The 20,354-nt window shown below is 43.3% G+C and overlaps 1 protein-coding gene across 1 annotated transcript in view; it reads left to right on the top strand.

The window, feature by feature from the left end:
• The first annotated feature begins 1,562 nt into the window (after window positions 1–1,562).
• The window catches only part of castor2 (cytosolic arginine sensor for mTORC1 subunit 2), a 149,650-nt gene continuing 130,858 nt past the window's right edge, over window positions 1,563–20,354 (top strand). Inside the window, exon 1 of the mRNA XM_060848288.1 lies at window positions 1,563–1,840. Coding sequence (XP_060704271.1) covers window positions 1,728–1,840 — 113 coding nt within the window. The 5' untranslated portion in view covers window positions 1,563–1,727. The remainder of the gene's footprint in view (window positions 1,841–20,354) is intronic.

Raw genomic sequence — 20,354 nt, 5'->3', positions numbered from 1 at the left:
TTAGAAACTGAACTTGAATTTACATAGCTTCTCCAGTGGGCTTTTAACCTCTACCCTCAAAGCATTAGCCTCTAAATTACTAGTCTAGTGACATTACCATTATATCCCTAGCTAGCTTCCCTTTATACTTGTGCTAAGAAAATTCAGCATGTCCACAATGACCCTCACCAATTTTTCTAGATGCACCATAGAAATCATCTTTTCTAAGTGCATCACAGCTTGGTATGGCAATTGTAATGCCAAAGATCTCAAGAAATTACAGAGAATTATTAATGCAGCTGAGTCCATCACGAAAACCAGCCTTGCCCCCCATTGACTCTGTCTACACTTCCTGCTGCCTCAGGAAAGCAACCACCATAATCAAAGACTCCGCCCACCCTGGTTATACTCTCTTCTACCCTCTTCCATTGGGCAGAAGTTACAAACATTTGAAAACAGGTACCAACAGATTTAAGAACAGCTTCTTCCCCATTGTTATCAGATTTATGAAAAGACCTCTAATTTATTAGAGACAATCTTTCTCTGTACCTTCTCTGTACCTGTATCACTATAATCTGCATTCTGTTCTGTTACCCTGGATGTATTTGTGTAAGATATGATTTATCTTGTTAGCACGGAAACAATATTTTCCATTGTATCTTGGTGCATATGGCAATATAAATCAAATCAAATTTTTACTGAATTTATTGAAGTGTTTGACATCAAGGTTCATTACTGAACCTGTTTACAAATCTACACTGAAAAACAAACTGCTCACAATAAATATTTGAATCCTGTAAATTGTTCTTTAGTTTGTTTTTAACTTTTAATTAATTGTAAAAGTTTTGTTCGAGGTTAGTCAACCCATAATCAAACCTTGTTTCATTTGTATGACTTAGTATTGTACGAATGTTAAAAGTTGTATATGTTCTGGTCAATAAGGTGTCATATATTTTAATGGTAATCAATGCATGAGACTTTAAAAAGTAAAAAACTTTTTTTATTTCTAAGATTGAGAAAACAAAGTTTTGAGAATACAGTGGTTCACAGTTCTCTACATTCTGTGAAGTAGTGGCTATGTTGTTTTTGTGGCAATCAAATCAAATTAAAAATGAGGAATGCAGCACCAAAGGGTTTTGGGGAGTGTTTGTTTTAAGAATAAAAGGCATATCCAATATAAAATTACTACTTCAACTACCCAGCATTACTAAAAGAGCAGCGTTTGACCACATGATAAAATTAATTTCTATACGCATTTCAAAATTGGGCAATATGTTGTTGAGCCACAGATTTTGCACGGTGCACTCGATATCAGTTTAACGTAAAATTCGGGCTCTCAGCAAAAACGACCTTGCAATTGCGAGGGTTTTTTGTTTCAATCCTTCCACTACCCCCATAGGCATTGCAGTCGCAGCCACACTCACTGAGCATGCGTGATGCTGCTGGACTACAACTCCCAGAGTGCCGGCCTCCGCCGGGGCACGCGCATTGCGGCCCAGTCGGTATGTTGTTTGTTACAGTGTAACCAGCTGGCGGGGCTACAGTGATACTGCTGGGATCATCATTCTGCATGCTGATAGAGTACTGCCTTATCCCACCCAACCTCCTCTCCTTCTCTAATCTCACTGCCTCCTCCTGCTCCTCCCAAGGAACTTTAAAAAAAAATTATTTGCAGATCAAGTGGGAATCATATAAGGAAGGGGGCTCTTTGCAAGCTTAGATGGTCCACAAATGAGAAGGAGGAAAAGATGGAGCTGCATATCTTAGAGCACAGGCTGAAAGTAGCAAGTATAGCCAAGGACGGTATCCAGTTGTTTACCCATGGATTAATCAAACTTGCTTTTCTGCCGTCAAAGACGAGGTAAGTGCAATGGGCTGGGGGAGGGGATGGGGAAAGAAAAGGAACACAAAAGGTAAGAGACACTCTTGGATTCCTGCCTTTAAATTGAAAAAGCGCTGGAACAGAGAGAGAAAAACAAGAGTTGATGTCATTGCTTGGACATTGGGGGGCTGAAGGGAAGGTAACTGGCAGCATTAACCTGAACTGTTTTTTAATTATAAAATAAAAACACTAACCTCGTTACTTAGCAGGGCCTACTGCAACAGTCATTGTCAACCCCACAAGACAATGTGATGGGAACACAGCGGGAAAGTGGAGTTAAAATGAAAAATGAGAGCGGGGAAGGACTGAAAGGGGGGAGGGTGACGGTGGGTGTTAGAAATGAAAAACGGGGCAAGCGATCGGTGTTTGATTGCAGGAACTGGCGGAGTGCAAGCCACTGTTACACTGAAGAGGATATTCAGCACAGGGCAATATTCAAGAGAGTGTTTTGTTCAATGCAGCGCTTGCCGGAGAGCCTTCCATACTTGGGTTAACAGGAGAAAGCCAGCTTCATTGCAATGACACCTGATCGCACACATACACAGACAGGCAACCAGAGCTGGGTTATGGAGACGACCTCCCTCCCCACCTCAATGCAAAAAAAAATCTGTTTTTCGTGTTTATTTTTCCGCTTGTAAACACAGAAATCACGATGAATATGTATATACCGTTTTTCGTTCCAATCTGCAGGTCTTGTTTTCCAGGTCCGCTGGATATTTCGCGATTCCAGCTCAGAGTTGTATCGCCTTTGTTTTAACAGTAGCACATAGAGCCGTAAAAATCCGGTATCTTTTTGGTTAAGATAACTTTCAGACATTGTGGATTATTAGCTGCGGTTGAGCAAGTGTTTTAAAAAAAATCTGCTCATTTAAGATCTTCGCTGTCATAAAATTTGATATTTATCCAAATTGCACTTCCTTTTGTGAACATACTCGAGGGTTTTTTTTTGGAAATACCTTCGATGCATTCATTTCTTTATGATGTGTGACTTGCTCTCTGGTCGAGCCCGATCAGCACACGATTTATCATACTGTTGCGAAAATGCATCTGAAGTTAATTCATCTTCATGACAACCGAGTTCCCCGTGCAGCCGGAAAGTTTAAACTGCACAAATAAACCTGTTTAGCGCCGCGGTGGCTCATCTTGCAGGGAAAGTTTTGGAGAAAATATTTTGTTTCGCTCTTCAGACCCTAACGTGCTGCACGTTTCTAAGTTTGCTGCTCCTTTTCTTCTAGCATTGCAGAAATCATGGCATGCACGAAGGAGGGGGGGGGGGGGGGGGGAAACACTGGTCTGACAATCTGGCGTTACTGAGCTTTAATTCATTGCAAGTGGAAGCCTCGATTGTGTTACACTCTTTAAAAAGATGCACTTTGTAGCTGTAATGCAGCGCAGTACATAGCAGTCAGAATAAAAAGGCACTAGACTGCACTGGATTTCTGGACCTGTTTACTTGATCGGTTGAACTAAGCGATATTATTCAGCTCATTAAATATACACTTGTACACAAAACGCTTCATGTTGGTATGAAAGATAGACCACAGTGTTTGGTCGGAAGAAACCGCGAGGCCATAACTTGTGTGTGATTTAAGTAAACTTGAGGCAAAGAAAAAGTTGTAATTACAGGAACCAAAGTAGACTGGAACAGGAGCAGAACACGTTTCCAGCATGCTGGCAGCACCCAGTCAGACTGCCTCCTGAAAGGCTGTGGAAAAGTACAAGTTGCAGAGCAGCAGGCAGGGGATTGGAGGGTTGCAATAAATAAGTTAGTGGTGAGGGGATTGATTATAAATCTGGAGGAGGAGCTGAATAATAATAGGATTTTGAAAGCCTGTTTGAATGATTTGCAACCCTTAGCAAAGGCACTTACAGCTGTGCAATACGTATGCGAGATGGAGTAATGTAATTAGAATGTGGAACTTGGGCAAAGCTGCAAAATACCAAAAGAATGAGTTTTGAATTTTAACTTTTTATTCTTGGCCAGTCTGAAACATCTCCTCAGCTTGGTTAGATATCTTTAAGGTTTCCAGCAAAGTACCAATTGGATTTGTAAAATATGGAATGTCTTTGGGGAAACTGCACTTTTATTATTTAGTTGAAGCAAGCTTGTTTGAGGTAGCCACCTAAATAAACTGCCAGCAGAACAGATGAAAGATACAGACCCAGTAAAATGCAGGAGGAATAGAAAGGGTCATGGGGTGGAAAGCAAGAAAATGTAGAACCCTGTATTTACATTGTACCTTTTACGACCTCTGCATGTCCCAAAGCACTTTACCGCCAATGAAATACTTTTGAAGTGTACTCACTGTGTAATGCAAGAAATGTGGCAGCCAATTTGCATATAATATAGGTTCACTGACACTGATGTGATCACAACTAGATAATTTGTTTGAATGATGTTTGTTGAGGTGTAGATATTCATCCCTTGTACTCATTCTGTCTTTGGATACTTTTTTACATCCACTTAAGAGAGGAGTTTAACAGCTCTGAAACACAGTACCCCAGCGCATGGGAAGATGGTGATGTTATGGTTATTTCACTGGATTAGTAATCCGGAATCTCATGCAAAGCTGCAAAATACCAAAAGAATGCCTGAGGACATGGGTTCAAGTCTCACCGTGGCAGATGAATTCAGTAAAAATCTGGAATAAAAGAGTCCAAATGGTAACTATGCCTGTAAAAACGCACCTGGTTCATTCTTTTTCAGAGAACAAAATCTACTCTTGCATTGTCAGGCCTACATGTGACTCCACATACATAGCTAAGTACCATAGAATCGTGGAGACATACAGCACGGAGACAGACCCTTCGATCCAACTTTTCCATGCCGACCAGATGTCATAAATTACTCTATTTGCATTTGCCAGCCTTTGGCACATATCCCTTTAAACCATTCCTATTCATATACCCATCGAGGTGCCTTTTAAATGTTGTAATTGTACTAGCCTCCACCACTTCCTCTGGCAGCTCATTCCATACATGTACCATCCTCTGTGTGAAAATGTTGCCCCTTAGTTCCTTTTTATATCTTTCCCCTCTCACCCTAAACCTATGCCCTCTATTTCTGGACTCCCCACCCCAGGGAAAAGACCTTGTCTATTTACCCTATCCATACCACTCATGATTTTATAAACCTCTATAATGTCACTCCTCAGCCTCCGGGGCTCCAGGGAAACCAACCACAGTCTATTCACCCCCTACCGATAGCTTCAACCCTGGCAACACCCTTGAAAATCTTTTCTGAACCCTTTCAAGTTTCACGACATCATCCTTCCTATCAGAGGAAGATCAGAATTGCACACAGAATTCAAACTTGCCTAACCAATGTCGTGTCCAGCAGCAACATGACCAAGGTGAGCATGCTAATTGCCTTCTTCACTATCTTATCTACCAGAGACTCCACTTTCAAGTAACTATCACTCCAAGGTCTCTTTATTCAGCATTAGTATTTATTGTGGAAAAGGATATGGAAGTTATAGACTGTAGGGAAATAGATGGTGACATCTTGCAAAATGTCCAGATTACAGAGGAGGAAGTGCTGGATGTCTTGAAATGGATAAAGGTGGATAAATCCCCAGGACCTGATCAGGTGTACCCGAGATGCCTGTAGGAAGCTAGCGAAATGATTGCTGGGCCTCTTGCGGAGATATTTGTGTCATCGATAGTCACAGGTGAGGTGCCGGAAGACTGGAGGTTGGCAAACATGGTGCCCCTGTTTAAGAAGGGCGGTAAAGGCAAGCAAGGGAACTATAGACCAGTGAGCCTGACCTCGGTGGTGGGCAAGTTGTTGGAGGGAATCCTGAGGGACAGGATGTACATGTATTTGGAAAGGCAAGGATTGATTCGGGATAGTCAACATGGCTTTGTGCGTGGGAAATCATGCCTCACAAACTTGATTGAGTTTCTTTGAAGAAGTAACAAAGAAGATAGAAGAGGGCAGAGTAGTAAATGTGATGTAAATGGACTTCAGTTGAAAAGTGTGGTGCTGGAAAAACACAGCAGGCCAGGCAGTATCCGAGGAGCAGGAGAATTGATGTTTCGGGCATTAGCCCTTCTTCTATACGGACTTCAGTAAGGCGTTCAACAAGGTTCCCCATGGGAGACTGATTAGCAAGATTAGATCTCATGGAATAAAGGGAGAACTAGCCATTTGGATACAGAACTGGCTCAAAGGTATAAGACAGAGGGTGATGGTGGAGGGTTGTTTTTCAGACTGGAGGCCTGTGATCCGGGGAGTGCCACAAGGATTGGTGCTGGGTCCTCTACTTTTAGTCATTTACATAAATGATTTGGATGCGAGCATAAGAGGTACAGTTAGTAAGTTTGCAGATGACACAAAAATTGGAGGTGGAGTAGACAGCGAAGGGGGTTATCTCAGATTACAACAGGATCTTGACCAGATGGACGAATGGGCTGAGAAGTGGCAGATGGCGTTTAATTCAGGTAAATGCGAGGTGCTGCATTTTGGGAAAGCAAATCTTAGCAGGACTTATACACTTAATGGTAAGGTCCTAGGGAGTGTTGCTGAACAAAGAGACCTTGGAGTGCAGGTTCATAGCTCCTTGAAAGTAGAGTCGCTGGTAGATGGGATAGTGAAGAAGGCATTTGGTATACTTTCTTTTATTGGTCAGCGTATTGAGTACAGGAGTTGGGAGGTCATGTTGCAGCTGTAGAGGACATTGGTTAGGCCACTGTAGGAATATTGCGTGCACTTCTCGTCTCCTTCCTATTGGAAAGATGTTGTGAAAGTTGAAAGGGTTCAGAAAAGATTTACAAGGATGTTGTCCGGGTTGGAGGATCTGACCTACAGGGAGAGGCTGAACAGGCTGGGGCTATTTTCCCTGGAGCGTCGGAGGCTGAGGGGTGACCTTATAGAGGTTTACAAAATTATGAGGGGCTTGAATAGGGTAAATAGACAAAGTCTTTTCCCTGGGATCGGGGAGTCCAGAACTAGAGGGTATTGGTTTAGGGTGAGAGGGGAAAGATATAAAAGAGACCTAAGGGGCAACCTTTTCACGCAGAGGGTGGTACGTGTATGGAATGAGCTGCCAGAGGGTATGGTGGAAGCTGGTACAATTGCAACATTTAAGAGGCATTTGGATGGGTGTACGAATAGGAAGGGTTTGACAGGGATATGGGCCGGATGCTGGCAGGTGGGACTAGATTGGGTTGGGATATCTGGTCGGCATGGACGGGTTGGACCAAAGGGTCTGTTTCCATGCTGTACATCTCTATGACACTCTCCACGACCTTACTGTTATGTGCATAAGTCCTGCCTGATTTGCCTTTCCAAAATGCAGCACCTCACATTTATATAAATTAATCTCCACCTACCACTCCTTGGCCCATTAGCCGATCTGATCAAGATCCTGTTGTATGCTGAGGTAACCTTCTTCGCTGTCCACTACAGCGGTTGACTCTCAACTGCCCTCTGATCAGTTAAGAATGGGCAGTAGATTATGATCTAGTCAGTGATGCCCATGACCTGGGAACAAAAACAAAACTTCACTAGGGTGACGACTGCCTTGATTACTTGCAACCTTGAAGTAAGAAGACTCTCATTGTTCCATGGCTGGGCTCAAAGTTTCCAAAATCTAGTGATACATGAGACAGCTAAAGCTTATTCATTTACTTCATATTGCCTGTCACTTGGGGCTATAGCTTGCGGGTGGCAGAAAGCATGGCTGACCAGGGGACTCTTGCACTGCCATCAGGCATATTGGAGGGGATTACTGGTTGACGACCAGCCTGTTTGGCTGCATTATGATGACTCCAACAACACTCCAGAAGCTTGACACAATTCAGGACAAAGTAACCCGCTTGATTGGCACCATATCCACAAACATTCAATCCCTCCACCACTGATATTCAGTAGCAGCAGTGTATACTATTGCAAGATGCACTGCATAAATTTAGGCAGTACCTTCCAAACCCATGACCCCTTCCATCTAGGTGGGCAGGTACTTGGGAACACCACCCTGCAAGTTCCCCTCCAAGCCACTCACCACGCTGACTTGGAAATATATCACCATTCCTTCGTAGTCATGAAGGTCAAAATCCTGGGATTCCCTCCCTATCGGTATTGTGGATCAACCCACAGCAAGTGAATTGCAGCAATTCAAGAAGGCAGCTCACCACCACCTTCTCAAGGGAAAATAGGGATGGGCTATCAACGCTGGCCAGCCAGTGATACCCAAGTCCCACAAATGAATAAAAGAAACCTTCCTTGGCTGCTAGTTTCGGGGTAGGATAAGAATGCAGAGAGTGTCAGGGGCTAGGATGCTACTCTGGTGCCACAGGACCACCTCGGCCTTAGTTAAGAAATTATTTCTTTTTATTTTACGTTTTGGAGCTGAAATACACTAGGTTTGGTGTAATGGAATTGTCCCTATCTCTGAACCAGGAGGCCTGGTTTCAGTTCCCACCTGTTCTAGAGGTGTGTGTATTGATATCATGGGACAAATTGAGTAGAAAATGTATAAAAATGAAGTTTGACCTGAAACATAAGTGTGAATGATTATCGAGCACCAGCAGGGGCTGGAGGTGCCAGCAGGGTTTAATATTGCAGGCTGGAGTTGAAAATAAAACCTAGAAAGAATTGAGTATTGGTAAAGCACTTTCCCAACCTCAGAGTGACCTAACCTGCTTTACAATCAATTCAGTGCTTTTCAATTGAAAGTTTCTTTTGTCATGTAGGAAACATGGCAGACAATTTGCACTCAGAAATAGCAAAGTGTTAATGACCAGAGAATTTGTTTTCCTGATGTGGTGATGTGGATTGAGTGATACATTTGACCAGAAACTCTGCATGTCATCATTGTCTTCTGGATGAGACATAGATGCAATGCCACTAGCAGTGCTGAGTAGTGCATTGGAGTGTGAGGCTGGGTATTTGTGCTCAAATTCCTGGAGTGCATCTTGAAGCCACAACTTCCTGATTCCACCGTGACTCGGTTGGCAAGAATCTTGACTGGTGTTTTGGTCAGAGAGCATCTAAGTGCAATTCCCTGGAGTGGGGGCTGTTTACTGATCCTCCACCAACAGATCTGAGGGTGGGGCTAGCATATAAAATACAATGCATGACTTGTCCACTGCCTACCTGCCTGTTCCCGAACATTGCCTGTTTTATAGGGAGTAAGAAAAGGCTTTTGGATGTTTCCTTTGGTCTGTCAAAGCACTTGAGTGTGTCAGCCAATTCCCTCATTACACCAGCAGCATGGCAGGCCCCAGCCTTGTCGATAGCACAGTTGATTTTAGTGGGTAGGCTGGAGTTGAGTAGTGCAACAAGATCAGGGCAATATCCAGGCTTGGGTTGACAAGTGGGAACTAACATTTGTGCCACACAAATGCCAGGCTATGACCATCACCAATAAGAGACAATCTAACCACTACCCCTTTATATTCAATGGTGTTACCATCAGCAAATGCCCCACTGTCAACATCCTTGGGATTATCATTGTTCAGAAACTCAACTGGATTCACCACATAAACACAGTAGCTACAAGAGCAGGTCAGAGGCGAGGAATATTGTGATGAGTAACTCACCTCCTGACTCCCCAGAGCTATTCACCATCTACAAGGCACAAGTCAGGTGTGTGATGGAATACTTCCCACTTACCTGGATGGGTGCAGTTCCAGCAATACTCAAGAAGCTAGACACCATCCAGGACAAAGCCGCCTGGTTCATTGACTCCACATCCACCAGCATCCATTGCCTCCACCACTGATACAGAGTAGCAGCAGTGTGTACTATTTGCAAGATGCATTGCAGAAATTCACCAAAGACCCTTAGACTGTATCTTCCAAGCCCACAACCATTACTAAGGACAAGGTCAGCAGATATATGGGAACAGCGCCACCTGCAACTATGACTAGGTCAGAATCCTCGAATTTCCTCCCTGACAGTACTGTGGATATACTTGAAACTCAACACCACCTTCTCAAGGGCATGTAATGATGGACAGTAAATACTGGCTCAGTCAGTGATGCCCACATCCTCTGAATGTTTTAAAATCCCAGTGCTTGAAATTATGTGAGGTTGCAGGAAAATGAGTATTAAGGCAGTGGAAGTGTCTAACTTTTACGACATCTTTGAAGGACGGTAAAGAACGTTAAGAGTAAATGTCTCCATTTCCTGATTCAGAACAGAGTTCCAAAGATTGATTGACTGTGTCGTTGTGATTTGAGTAATTGAATATGCTGTGTTGGTGATACCATGTGCAGAATTATACTTTTTTATAAATATTCTTTGAGCTTTTGGGATATCTGGTCAGCAGGGACAGGTTGGACCAAAGTGTTTGCTTCCATGCTGTACATCTCTATGACTCTTATCACTCTAAGTGGCAAATTTGACCATTTTGATTGTTTATATCATTTTCTTTACAGCCAATTTGTCAAGGTATTCTGGCAAAATCCTGTTTATATATGTTGTTTTCATTTAGGACAAGCAGGAAAGGCCTCTTTGATTGTAGTACATTGGGTCATTGCTGTGGCAAGTTGGCAGTTGGCATGTCTGCACTATAGCACAAGCATTTATACCCTGTTAACCCAGTAACTGAAACATATCCTCAGGATGTTTTTGCCTACATTATGAGTTATTGGCACTTCTCATCGCTGTGGCTTTTTGCAGTGGTAGAGTGTTGTGATAACCATATCTTAATTACATTTGTATTTCATTGGATTTTATTTCTCCATCATATAATAGGTTAGCATGAGAAACAAACATGAGTGGTGTTTGAGTTAGTCTAGAAAAGAGTTACTGGACCTGAAGCGTTAACTCTGCTTTCTCTCCACAGATGCTGTCAGATCTGCTGGGCTACTTTAGCAATTTCTGTTTTCGATGTGTATGTGAAATTTTCATTTCTGTCATGGCAAAGTGTCCAGGTTTTCTGTGACTGCACCTTAAAGCATTAAAGTAAATAACTATGTGTTATATTAATGAATGCTAGGGGTTTACAATTTTATAAAGTTGTGTAGATTTTGCTCCTGTGATACTTGGATATTAACTTCATAACCTCCTGTGTCAATACTTCAGAGAGCAGACTTATGCAGTCATCACTTTTGTCTGGGTTAAACAGGGTAGCATTGGTATGAAGGAAACCAGAATGGAAAATAATTAACTGCTTCTCAACCCTTTTATTGCAGTAATAATCTTTAAGCTATATTGCTTTAAAGTTTGCCAGTTTGTTTAAGAAGCTGTTTTCAACAACAATGCTTTTTAATGCTTTGTTTCCATCGTCATTATTCCCCACTTAAGGTTATTTAAGTTTGCAAAGATTATACCGTCTTGGTCATGCATACATCCTATATTTTAAATGAAAAAAAATCTTTAGAGGTGCCCAACAAGTTTAATTGACACATTTACATTGTCCACCATCACGGAGAGGTTGTTGAAATCAAAGCGGCAATTACTTTTCTCTCCACAGAACCAGTCAATTCTGTTAAATATTTCCAACATTTTCTGTTTTAATTTCAAACATTTTGATACAGATTTGTTATTGTCTGTGCAAGGGGCCGATTAGCTCATTTAGCTGGTTTGCAACGATACAGAGTAATGCCAACAGTGGCTTTAATTCCCGCACTGGTTGATGTTGCTATGAAGATCCCTCTTCTCAGTGTCTCCCCTTTCTTGAGGCGTGGTGACCCTCAGGTTAAACTCACCACCGGTCGTCTCTCTCTCTCTCTCTCTCTCTCTCTCTCTCTGATGAGAGAGCAGTCCCAATGGTGACTTTACGTTTTTATTGCCTGTTTGAATTTTGAGGGTCTTGTGAGGACTGCATTGGGCTACACTTAATATTGTTCCTACATTGGGAGTAAAGATTAGAATATTAAGATCTCTGCATTATCTGCAAGTTAACAGGAAAATGAATTTAAACTTTGTGTGTGGTTCCTCATGCACTATGGTATGTATCTGCATGACCTAGTAATGTAAAGGTCTTTAAAAGCTCAGTGCTGAGTCAGTCACAACATTGTTTATGGTGGTTGCACTTTGAAAATGCTCTTTTTAACTTCAGCTGTTGATTTAAAACTGACCTCAGAAAACGTTTGAGAACTTCTCTCCCTTTACTAATCCCCTCCAGCTGCAACGCGCATGAGAGCTGATTCCTTAATTCCGGTTGGATCTGGACTTTCATGGAATGTTGGTCCAAGTTTCAAGGTTCCGGGATTGTAGCTTTTTGTTTGATGCTTCCTGAGATTAGAAATGCCAGGCAATGAAATGAAAGGAAGAGCTTGCATTTAGAGAGCACCTTTACAAGTTCTCAGGACATCCCAAACACTTCACAAACAATGAAATATTTTTGGAGCCTGATCACAGTTAACATAGAACAGTGCAGCACAGAAACAGGCCTTTCAGTCCACCATTTCTGTACTGGCCCATGATTACTGTTGTAATCTCATGAAACATGGCCGCTGATTCATGCACAGCAACATCCCACAAACAGTGGCAAGTGCCCGTTCAATTTCCTTGAAACTATCAATTGTTTCCACTTGCATCCACCTCGTGTACAGCTGCTTCTGGATTGATGCTATTTGCTGCATGAAAGCATTCTTCCTCCCATCTCTTATGCAAATCGTTAAATCTGTGATTCCCCTAGTCCTTGTACTATTAGCTTAATGAAAACAGTCTTTCCTCAGCTACCTGGCATAGAGATATTCAGCACAAAAATGGACCCTTCAGTCCAATTTGTACATGCCGACCAGACATCTGAAATTAATCTAGTCCCTTGTGCCAGCATTTTGCCCATATCCCTCTGAACTCTTCCTATTCATATACCTATCCAGGTGTCTTTTAAATTTTACAATTGTCCCAGCCTCCACCACTACCTCTGGCAGCCAAAACAATGTAACAGCTTATAAAACAGCAATTACTGCTCCAAGAAATTGAGGAAATTCAGCTCTAACACTGAAAAACTTCAATAAAGGAACAGCTCTTAGAGCCCCAGTTTTCTCCTATCTTCCATCTTGGATCCCCCAGAATCCTACACGATTGTGCACACTTCTATCAAATCTCCATTTGATCTCCTTTGTGCGAGGAAAATAAATCCAGCTTCTCCAACTGAACCTTGTTCAATAAAACTTCGATTACCACCTCGATTGTTTGCAAAAGTGAGGGCTTGGACCCACAACCTTTTGAATAGGTCAGGATGGCTACCACCTGAACCATGGCTGGTGTAGGTTAGCTCCATGCCAAGAGAACTTGAAATTTGACCCAGAGCTGCATTGCTCTCTGCCAAATAACTAGGCAACTCCATTCAACACAGCCTCCTGACAAAGGTTTTTTTAAAAATGTAGCAGTGCCAAATAATAGTTTCAGCAAACCGGTGTGGTTTGTGATAAGCTGTACACTTGAAGAATGACCCAGATGTGAGGGCAAGGCATTGCATGAGCTTTCTAAATAAAACAATATATACATGCACACACTCAACACAAACATAAGTACAGAGGTCTTTCAGGGGAAACCTGCAGACATGAAATTGTTGCACACTTTAAAATGCTTACATTCAAAATGATGCCAGTTGTAAATTTTAAACACACAAACTCGATGTAGTTTTTTTTTGAGAATGCAAAAACAAATGGTTGTTGAACTTCTAACAGCCACTCCATAAAGATGTTGCCCCCACCCACCAGGACCGTTTCTCAACAGTGGTTACTCCCTATGTCAGTTCCCCGGCTTTTCATAGCGTGCTGCTGTTTTTCACTTTGAGCCAGTTATTCAGTGTGTTGGCAGGAGAGCGGGGCTTAATCAATGGTGGCAAATGCTCACCCAGGCTCCCAAACCACGATTGCCAGTGTAAAACCCTGACTGTTGAAGTGGCTGTGACAATCAAGCCATCACCCCATGTCCTGGTTTCACTCATTGAGCCTGCTGTTTGTTAAAATCTGCTGAGCTTAACTCCCATACAGGGGACAGCAAATTCAGAGAGAGCTTTATCATTTGAATATGCTCCGTTGCAATAACTATGGTCTGTGATGACTGCATTTTTAATTTGGAATGGAGCTTAATTTCTTTTTCAAACCACACCAAAAAGATGCTTTGTGCGATCGCTACATGAAGGTTCTTGGTGACAGTAAGTAAACGTTGAGCCTCTCAGTCCAGAAACTGGGTCGCAGAATCTCGACCACTCCTTCTCAGTACTGAGGGAGAGCTGCGCTAAGGGAGGTGCCATCTTTCAGGTGAAACATAGATCTAAAACCCCAGCACTTACAATGATTTGAATCAAGATTAGAGTGGTGCTGGAAATGCACAGCAGGTCAGGCAGCATCTGAGGAGCAGGAAAATCGACGTTTTGGCCAGAAGCCCTTCATCACGTCCGCCGAGTTGATTTTAACCTTAGTGCGAATCCATTCCTGGTGAAGGGCTCCTGCCTGAAACGTTGATTTTCCTGCTCCTCGGATGCTGCCTGACCTGCTGTGCATTTCCAGCACCACTCTACTCCTGACTCTAATCTCCAGCCCCTGCAGTCCTCACTTTAACCATGAAGACCAATTAAGGTCCTTTGTCAGAAGACCGAGGTGATGAGGAATGTCTTCTTTCAGAGGTTAGTGAATCTGGAATTCTTAACCACAATGGGCTGCGGAAGCTGGGTCATTAAGTATGTCTCAGCCTTGAACAGATTTTTAATCAGTAAGGAAATCGAGAGTTATGTGGAAGAGGCAGGAAAGTGGGGTCGAGGGATATCAGATCAGCCATGATCTCATTGAATGGCTGAGCAGACTCAATGAGCTGAATGGTCCATGTCTGCGCCTCTGTTTTGTGGCCTTAGGCTGATTGGAATTCTCCAATCATTTCCTTGGCTTTGAGTGACATTGGGGAATAGGCAGGCTGTCTGCTTCCCAGTGTTAGATGATGGAGCCAGGTTAGGAGGCCCCTCCACCTCACCACCAGCAGCATCCCTATTTACTTGGTCACAGTTGTGGTGCGCTGAGTGGGGGAATTCTGTTTTAATTTAAAATTTGTAAAAACAAGTAGGGCTCCTCCATGCGGAGGTGCGTTGTCTCTCTCTCCTTGCTGGTTTTCAATGGTGCAGGGGATTCTGTTGGTTCTCCAGCATTGAGTCCACCCAATCTCCTTTAATTGGAACGCAAGCCTGCCCTCTGTTCATAAATTACCCAACTCAGAAAATCTTGATTTTTAACAATCTCTGCCCCCCCACCCCCCTCCACATTGGGTCCTGATGTTTAGATTAGATTAGACTTACAGTGTGGAAACAGGCCCTTCGGCCCAACAAGTCCACACCGACCCGCCGAAGCGCAACCCACCCATACCCCTACATTTACCCCTTACCTAAGACTACGGGCAATTTAGCTTGGCCAATTCACCTGACCCGCACATCTTTTGGACTGTGGGAGGAAACCGGAGCACCCGGAGGAAACCCACGCAGACACGGGGAGAACGTGCAAACTCCACACAGTCAGTCGCCTGAGTCGGGAATTGAACCCGGGTCTACAGGCGCTCTGTTATTGGTTACAAAGCATGTCTGGGAAACTCTTGTTCCCTTTCAGGTGAATTTGACAAATCCCTTGACACTACATTGAAGAAGACTAGATGAGTTCTCTTCATCTCTGGCCAATATTTATCCCTCAATTCATGGAACAGATAATCAGGCCATTAGTAGTTTGCTGTTTGTGGGGCCTAGCCCTGTATAAATTATCTGTTGGGTTTCTTACAGTATAACGCTTCTAAGGTACTTAGAGTTGTAGACACGTACAGCATGGAAACAGACCCTGCAGTCCATGCCAACCAGATATCCTAAATTAACCTAGTCACATTTTCCAGCATTTGGTCCATATCCCTTGCGATTCACGTACCCATCAGGATGACTTTTAAATATTGTAATTATTTCAACCTCCACAACCTCCTCTGACAGTTCATTCCATACACTCACCACCCTCCACATGAAAAAGTTACCCCTTGGTCCCTTTTTAAATCTTTCCCCTCTCAACCTAAGCCAGTATCTTCTAGTTTTGGACTCCCCTACCTTCTGGAAAAGACCTTGATTATTCACTCTATCCATGCCCCTGATGATTTTATAAACTTATGACGCCCTCAGGAAAATATCCCAGCCTATTCAGCCTCTCTCTACAGCTCAAACCCTTCAACCCCGGCAACGTCCTTGTAAGTTTTTTCTGAGTCCTTTCACGTTCCACAACATCTTTGCGATAGCAAAGAGACCGGAATTGAATGCAACATTCCAAAAGCGGCCTAATCAATGTTCTGTATAGTCGCAACATGACTTCATTGATGCTTTGGGATTTCTCAAATTCTACAAATGCAAATGTTTTGTTAAAATGTACTAACTTGAAAAGGTAGGAGTGGGACAACAATGCAACTAGAGTTGAAAAATGTCATGCTGGAAAAACACAGCAGGCCAGGCAGCATCCGAGGAGCAGGAGAATCGACGTTTCAGGCGTAAGCCCTTCTTCAGGAATGAAGATGGTGTGCCTAGTGAGCTGAGATAAAAGGGGGGAAGGGAATTTTGGGGAGGGGTGGTGGGAATACGATAGGTGGAAGGAGGTGAGGGTGAGGGTGATAGGCCGGAGAGGAAGTGGGGGCAGAGAGGTTGGGAAGAAGATTGCAGGTCAAGAAGGCGGTGCTGAATCTGAGGGTTGGGACTGAGATAAGGTGGGGAGAGGGGAAATGAGGAAGCTGGAGAAATCTAGGTTCATCCCTTGTGGTTGGAGGGTTCCTAGGCAGAAGATGAGGCGCTCTTCCTCCAGGCATCGTGTGGCCAGGGTCTGGTGATGGAGGAGGCCAAGGACCTGCATGTCATTGGCGGAGTGGGAGGGGGAGTCAAAGTATTCAGCCACGGGGCGGTTGGGTTGGTCGGTGCGGGTGTCTCCGAGGTGTTCCCTGAAATGTTCCGCAAGTAGGTGGCCTGTCTCCCCAATGTAGAGGAGACCACATTGGGTGCAGCGGATACAGTAAATGATGTGTGTGGAGGTGCAGGTGAATTTGCGACGGATATGGAAGGATCCATTGGGGTCTTGGAGGGAGGTGAGGGAGGAGGTGTGGGTGCAAGTTTTGCACTTCTTGCGGTTGTGGGGAAGGTGCCGGGAGTGGAGGTTGGGTTGGTGGGGAGTGTGGACCTGACGAGGGAGTCACGGAGGGAGTGGTCTCTCCTGAACGCAGATAGGGGAGGGGAGGGAAATATATCCCTGGTGGTGGGGTCTGTTTGGAGGTGGCGGAAATGACGGAGGATGATACGATGTATCCGGAGGTTGGTGGGGTGGTAGGTGAGGACCAGTGGGGTTCTTGTCTTGGTGGCAATTGGAGGGGCGGGGTTCAAGGACGGAGGAGCAGAAAGTGGAGGAGATGCAGTGGAGAGCATCGTCGATCATGTCGGAGGGGAAATTGCGGTCTTTGAAGAAGGAGGCCATTTGGGTTGTTTGGTAATGGGATTGGTCCTCCTGGAAGCAGATGCGGCGGAGGCGAAGGAATTGGGAAAATGGGATGGCGTTTTTACAGGGGGCAGGGTGGAAAAAGGTGTAATCTAGGTAGCTGTGGGAGTTACTGGCTGCAAGTGTTCTGTGTTTTTCTTTCAGATTTGCATTAGCTACAATCATATTCTTTTGCTACGATTGTTGTTCCAACTGACATTGAGGGTTCAGGTAACCAGAGTTTGGACATGACATTGTTACAAGTGATGGTAATTCTGTGGGTATATATTGACTATCCAGATACTGACTTGTAGAGGTACTATACATTAAAACAAAACAGTTTTCACCGTGATATGTGGGTTTGAAATTTTGAAGAGACCTAAATTAGTCGGATTGTATTTATTCAATAAATAGTGCTTGCACAGTGTGACATCACTCAAGTTTTGTTACTCTGTTAGCACAGTGAGTAATGCTATGGACTACTTTCCACTGAATGCATAATAAAATCATATTTAGGCATTTTATGCATGGTGGTTGCTGTAGTTTCTGATTAGCTATCACTGCCATTATGGTATACTCTGAGAGCTCCCTGAATGGAAGAGGTGCAGAGGAGATTCCACCAGGATATTGGCGCATCTTTGCAATAAAGAAAACTGGACAAACTCAGGTTGCTTCCTTGAGAAGGTTGAGGGGGACCTGATAGAGGTGTATCTGATTAAGAGCAGTGTGGATAAGTTAATTAGAAAGCAGCTGTTCCCCTTAATTGAAGGGTCACTAACACCAGGGGATGATTTTCAAATGAAAAACAGGAAGTTTAAAGCAGAGTTGAGGAAAATGTTTTACACCCAGCAGGTGGCAGGGGTCTGGAATGTACTGCCTGGGAGGATGGTTGACCCGGGTAACCTTACTGCTTTAAAAGTGCTTGGATGAGCTCTTAAAGTGCCATAATAGTGTAAATTCAGTATATTTTTGGCAGTTCAGACTCAATGGACTCTGATACATTAGTTCTTGTAACATATTCCACAAAGGCTGGGTTTGTGTGTTGAGACTGAGGCCTTGAAGGTTTTGAACACCACTATATACATTGCTATGAGATCTCAGACCTACATACAGTCTGGGTTTTGTGCTTACTGACTACATAGAGCAAAGATCCAGTAACTGAAAACAAGCTATTATTATACGGACTGCTACCATTTCTGAAGGTGAGATGGATCCCTTTACTCTGAAATGCCACGTGTCATGATGTTATTGAACTGCCTTTCTGGTCTGTGACCAATGTAATAATTTGTCATGGGTGCCTTTGTCAAGGCTAGCATTTATCGCCCCACTCTGACTAACATTGGGGACTGCTGTAAAATCACTGCTGTTATTAATCTCACATGATGAGTTATTGGTCAGTACTTGTAACAGCCAGTGTTCAACCACAGAATTACCATCACTTGTAACATCCTAGCCCTGGTTACCAATGTTCGAGGAGAAAGTGAGGACTGCAGATGCTGGAGATCAGAGCTGAAAATGTGTTGCTGGAAAAGTGCAGCAGGTCAGGCAGCATCCAAGGAACAGGGGAATCGACGTTTCGGGCATGAGCCCTTCTTCAGGGCTCATTCCAGCAACACATTTTCAGCTCTGGTTACCAATGTTGTCAACATTCAGGTCTTTATATTTAGAGCAACAATCATGACATAAAAATTATGTGTAATGTAAATTGAGAAATCAAAACAGAAGACGAACAGGATGTTTCAGGTACTGACTAATGTGACAAATGTACTTCACATGAACTGTTAAACTTTCTTTTCTCTCTTTAGATGTTGATATTATCCTTTGAAGCACTTCATTTTCAGAATTACTTTGTGTGTCTTTTACACCAGTGAAGTGATGGTTTTAGGCCTTTTGATCCATGTAGAAGGGTGTTCCACAATTTTAATTCAGTGACAGTGAAGGAATGATGGTAAAGTTCCGATTTTTATTAGTAATTAGTACCTGTTGTTCGGTACAGTTTACAACAGAACTTGGTTAATTCTGTGTTATCGTGAGTAAGTGTAAACATCACTGCAGGGTTATATTCCAGATTTCCTATTGTGGCAATATCCAAAATCCCCATAATCACTCTGCATCATTTGAACACAGATATCTTGGATTTGTAAAGAATAACACATTTCGGGATATTTTTCCTTTCGAGGTTGTCCCAATCCCTCTTTATTTTTCTCCATTGTTTCTGCAAAGTGCCTGCTCTTGATAGATTGCTGCTGTAGATCTCCTGGTCCTGTTTCTGATGTCCTACCCTGGAAGCCAATTCCTATACATACATTCCTGTCCATGCCTCCTACCCAGGCATAATGCCCCCCACCCCAGCCATGTTCACAGCACAGTGACTGGAGAAAGGGAACACTCTGAAGTTAATTGTAACGCATGCATTGTTGCTCAGGTTGCGGTCACATAACTCAGAGGTGAGAGGACCAGGACTTTATAAAACTTGCTGGCTGAGGTCTCAGGGAATTGGTAAGCTGTTTTCTTGAAATGAGAGGTAAAAATGTGCCAATGTAATTGATAAACACTTATTAAATGGGTTTGAGCTGTCTACTCCCATGAGTTTGAACTGGAGTCCTTCATGTAGTCACTTGTTTGTTGAGAGTGTCTTTCCTTCTGCTTTCTGATTGAGATATCATTGTATTCAAATGAGTTGAAAGGTGAATATTTTCAAATACTTTTTTGAAATTTAAGAAAAAAGACCCATTAAAACCTGCTTTTGACTAAACATAACACACTGAGATCAGTGACCTTTGGAAGTTCAATGAAGAATTAGATCTAGCTTCTTATAAGATTAGTCATCAAACCATTTCCCATTTTCACTGATGGTTTGATTACAGCTTAATGAGACTACCACTTGCAGAGTGGATAGGTGGAACCTCCACCACTTGGATAGGCGGAACCTCCTTCCACCTATCGCATTTCCAACACCCCGCCCCCAAGTCCCTCCTCCCTACCTTTTATCTTAGCTTGCTTGGCACACTCTCCTCATTTCCTGAAGAAGGGCTCATGCCCGAAACGTCGATTCTCCTGCTCCTTGGATGCTGTCTGACCTCCTGCGCTTTTTCAGCAACACATTTTCAGCTCT

This window comes from Hemiscyllium ocellatum, chromosome 31 (assembly GCF_020745735.1).
Source record: "Hemiscyllium ocellatum isolate sHemOce1 chromosome 31, sHemOce1.pat.X.cur, whole genome shotgun sequence".
Classification (NCBI taxonomy): domain Eukaryota; kingdom Metazoa; phylum Chordata; class Chondrichthyes; order Orectolobiformes; family Hemiscylliidae; genus Hemiscyllium; species Hemiscyllium ocellatum.
The sequence above is the reverse complement of the archived record's forward strand: the minus strand, read 5'-3'. Positions and strand labels throughout refer to the sequence as shown.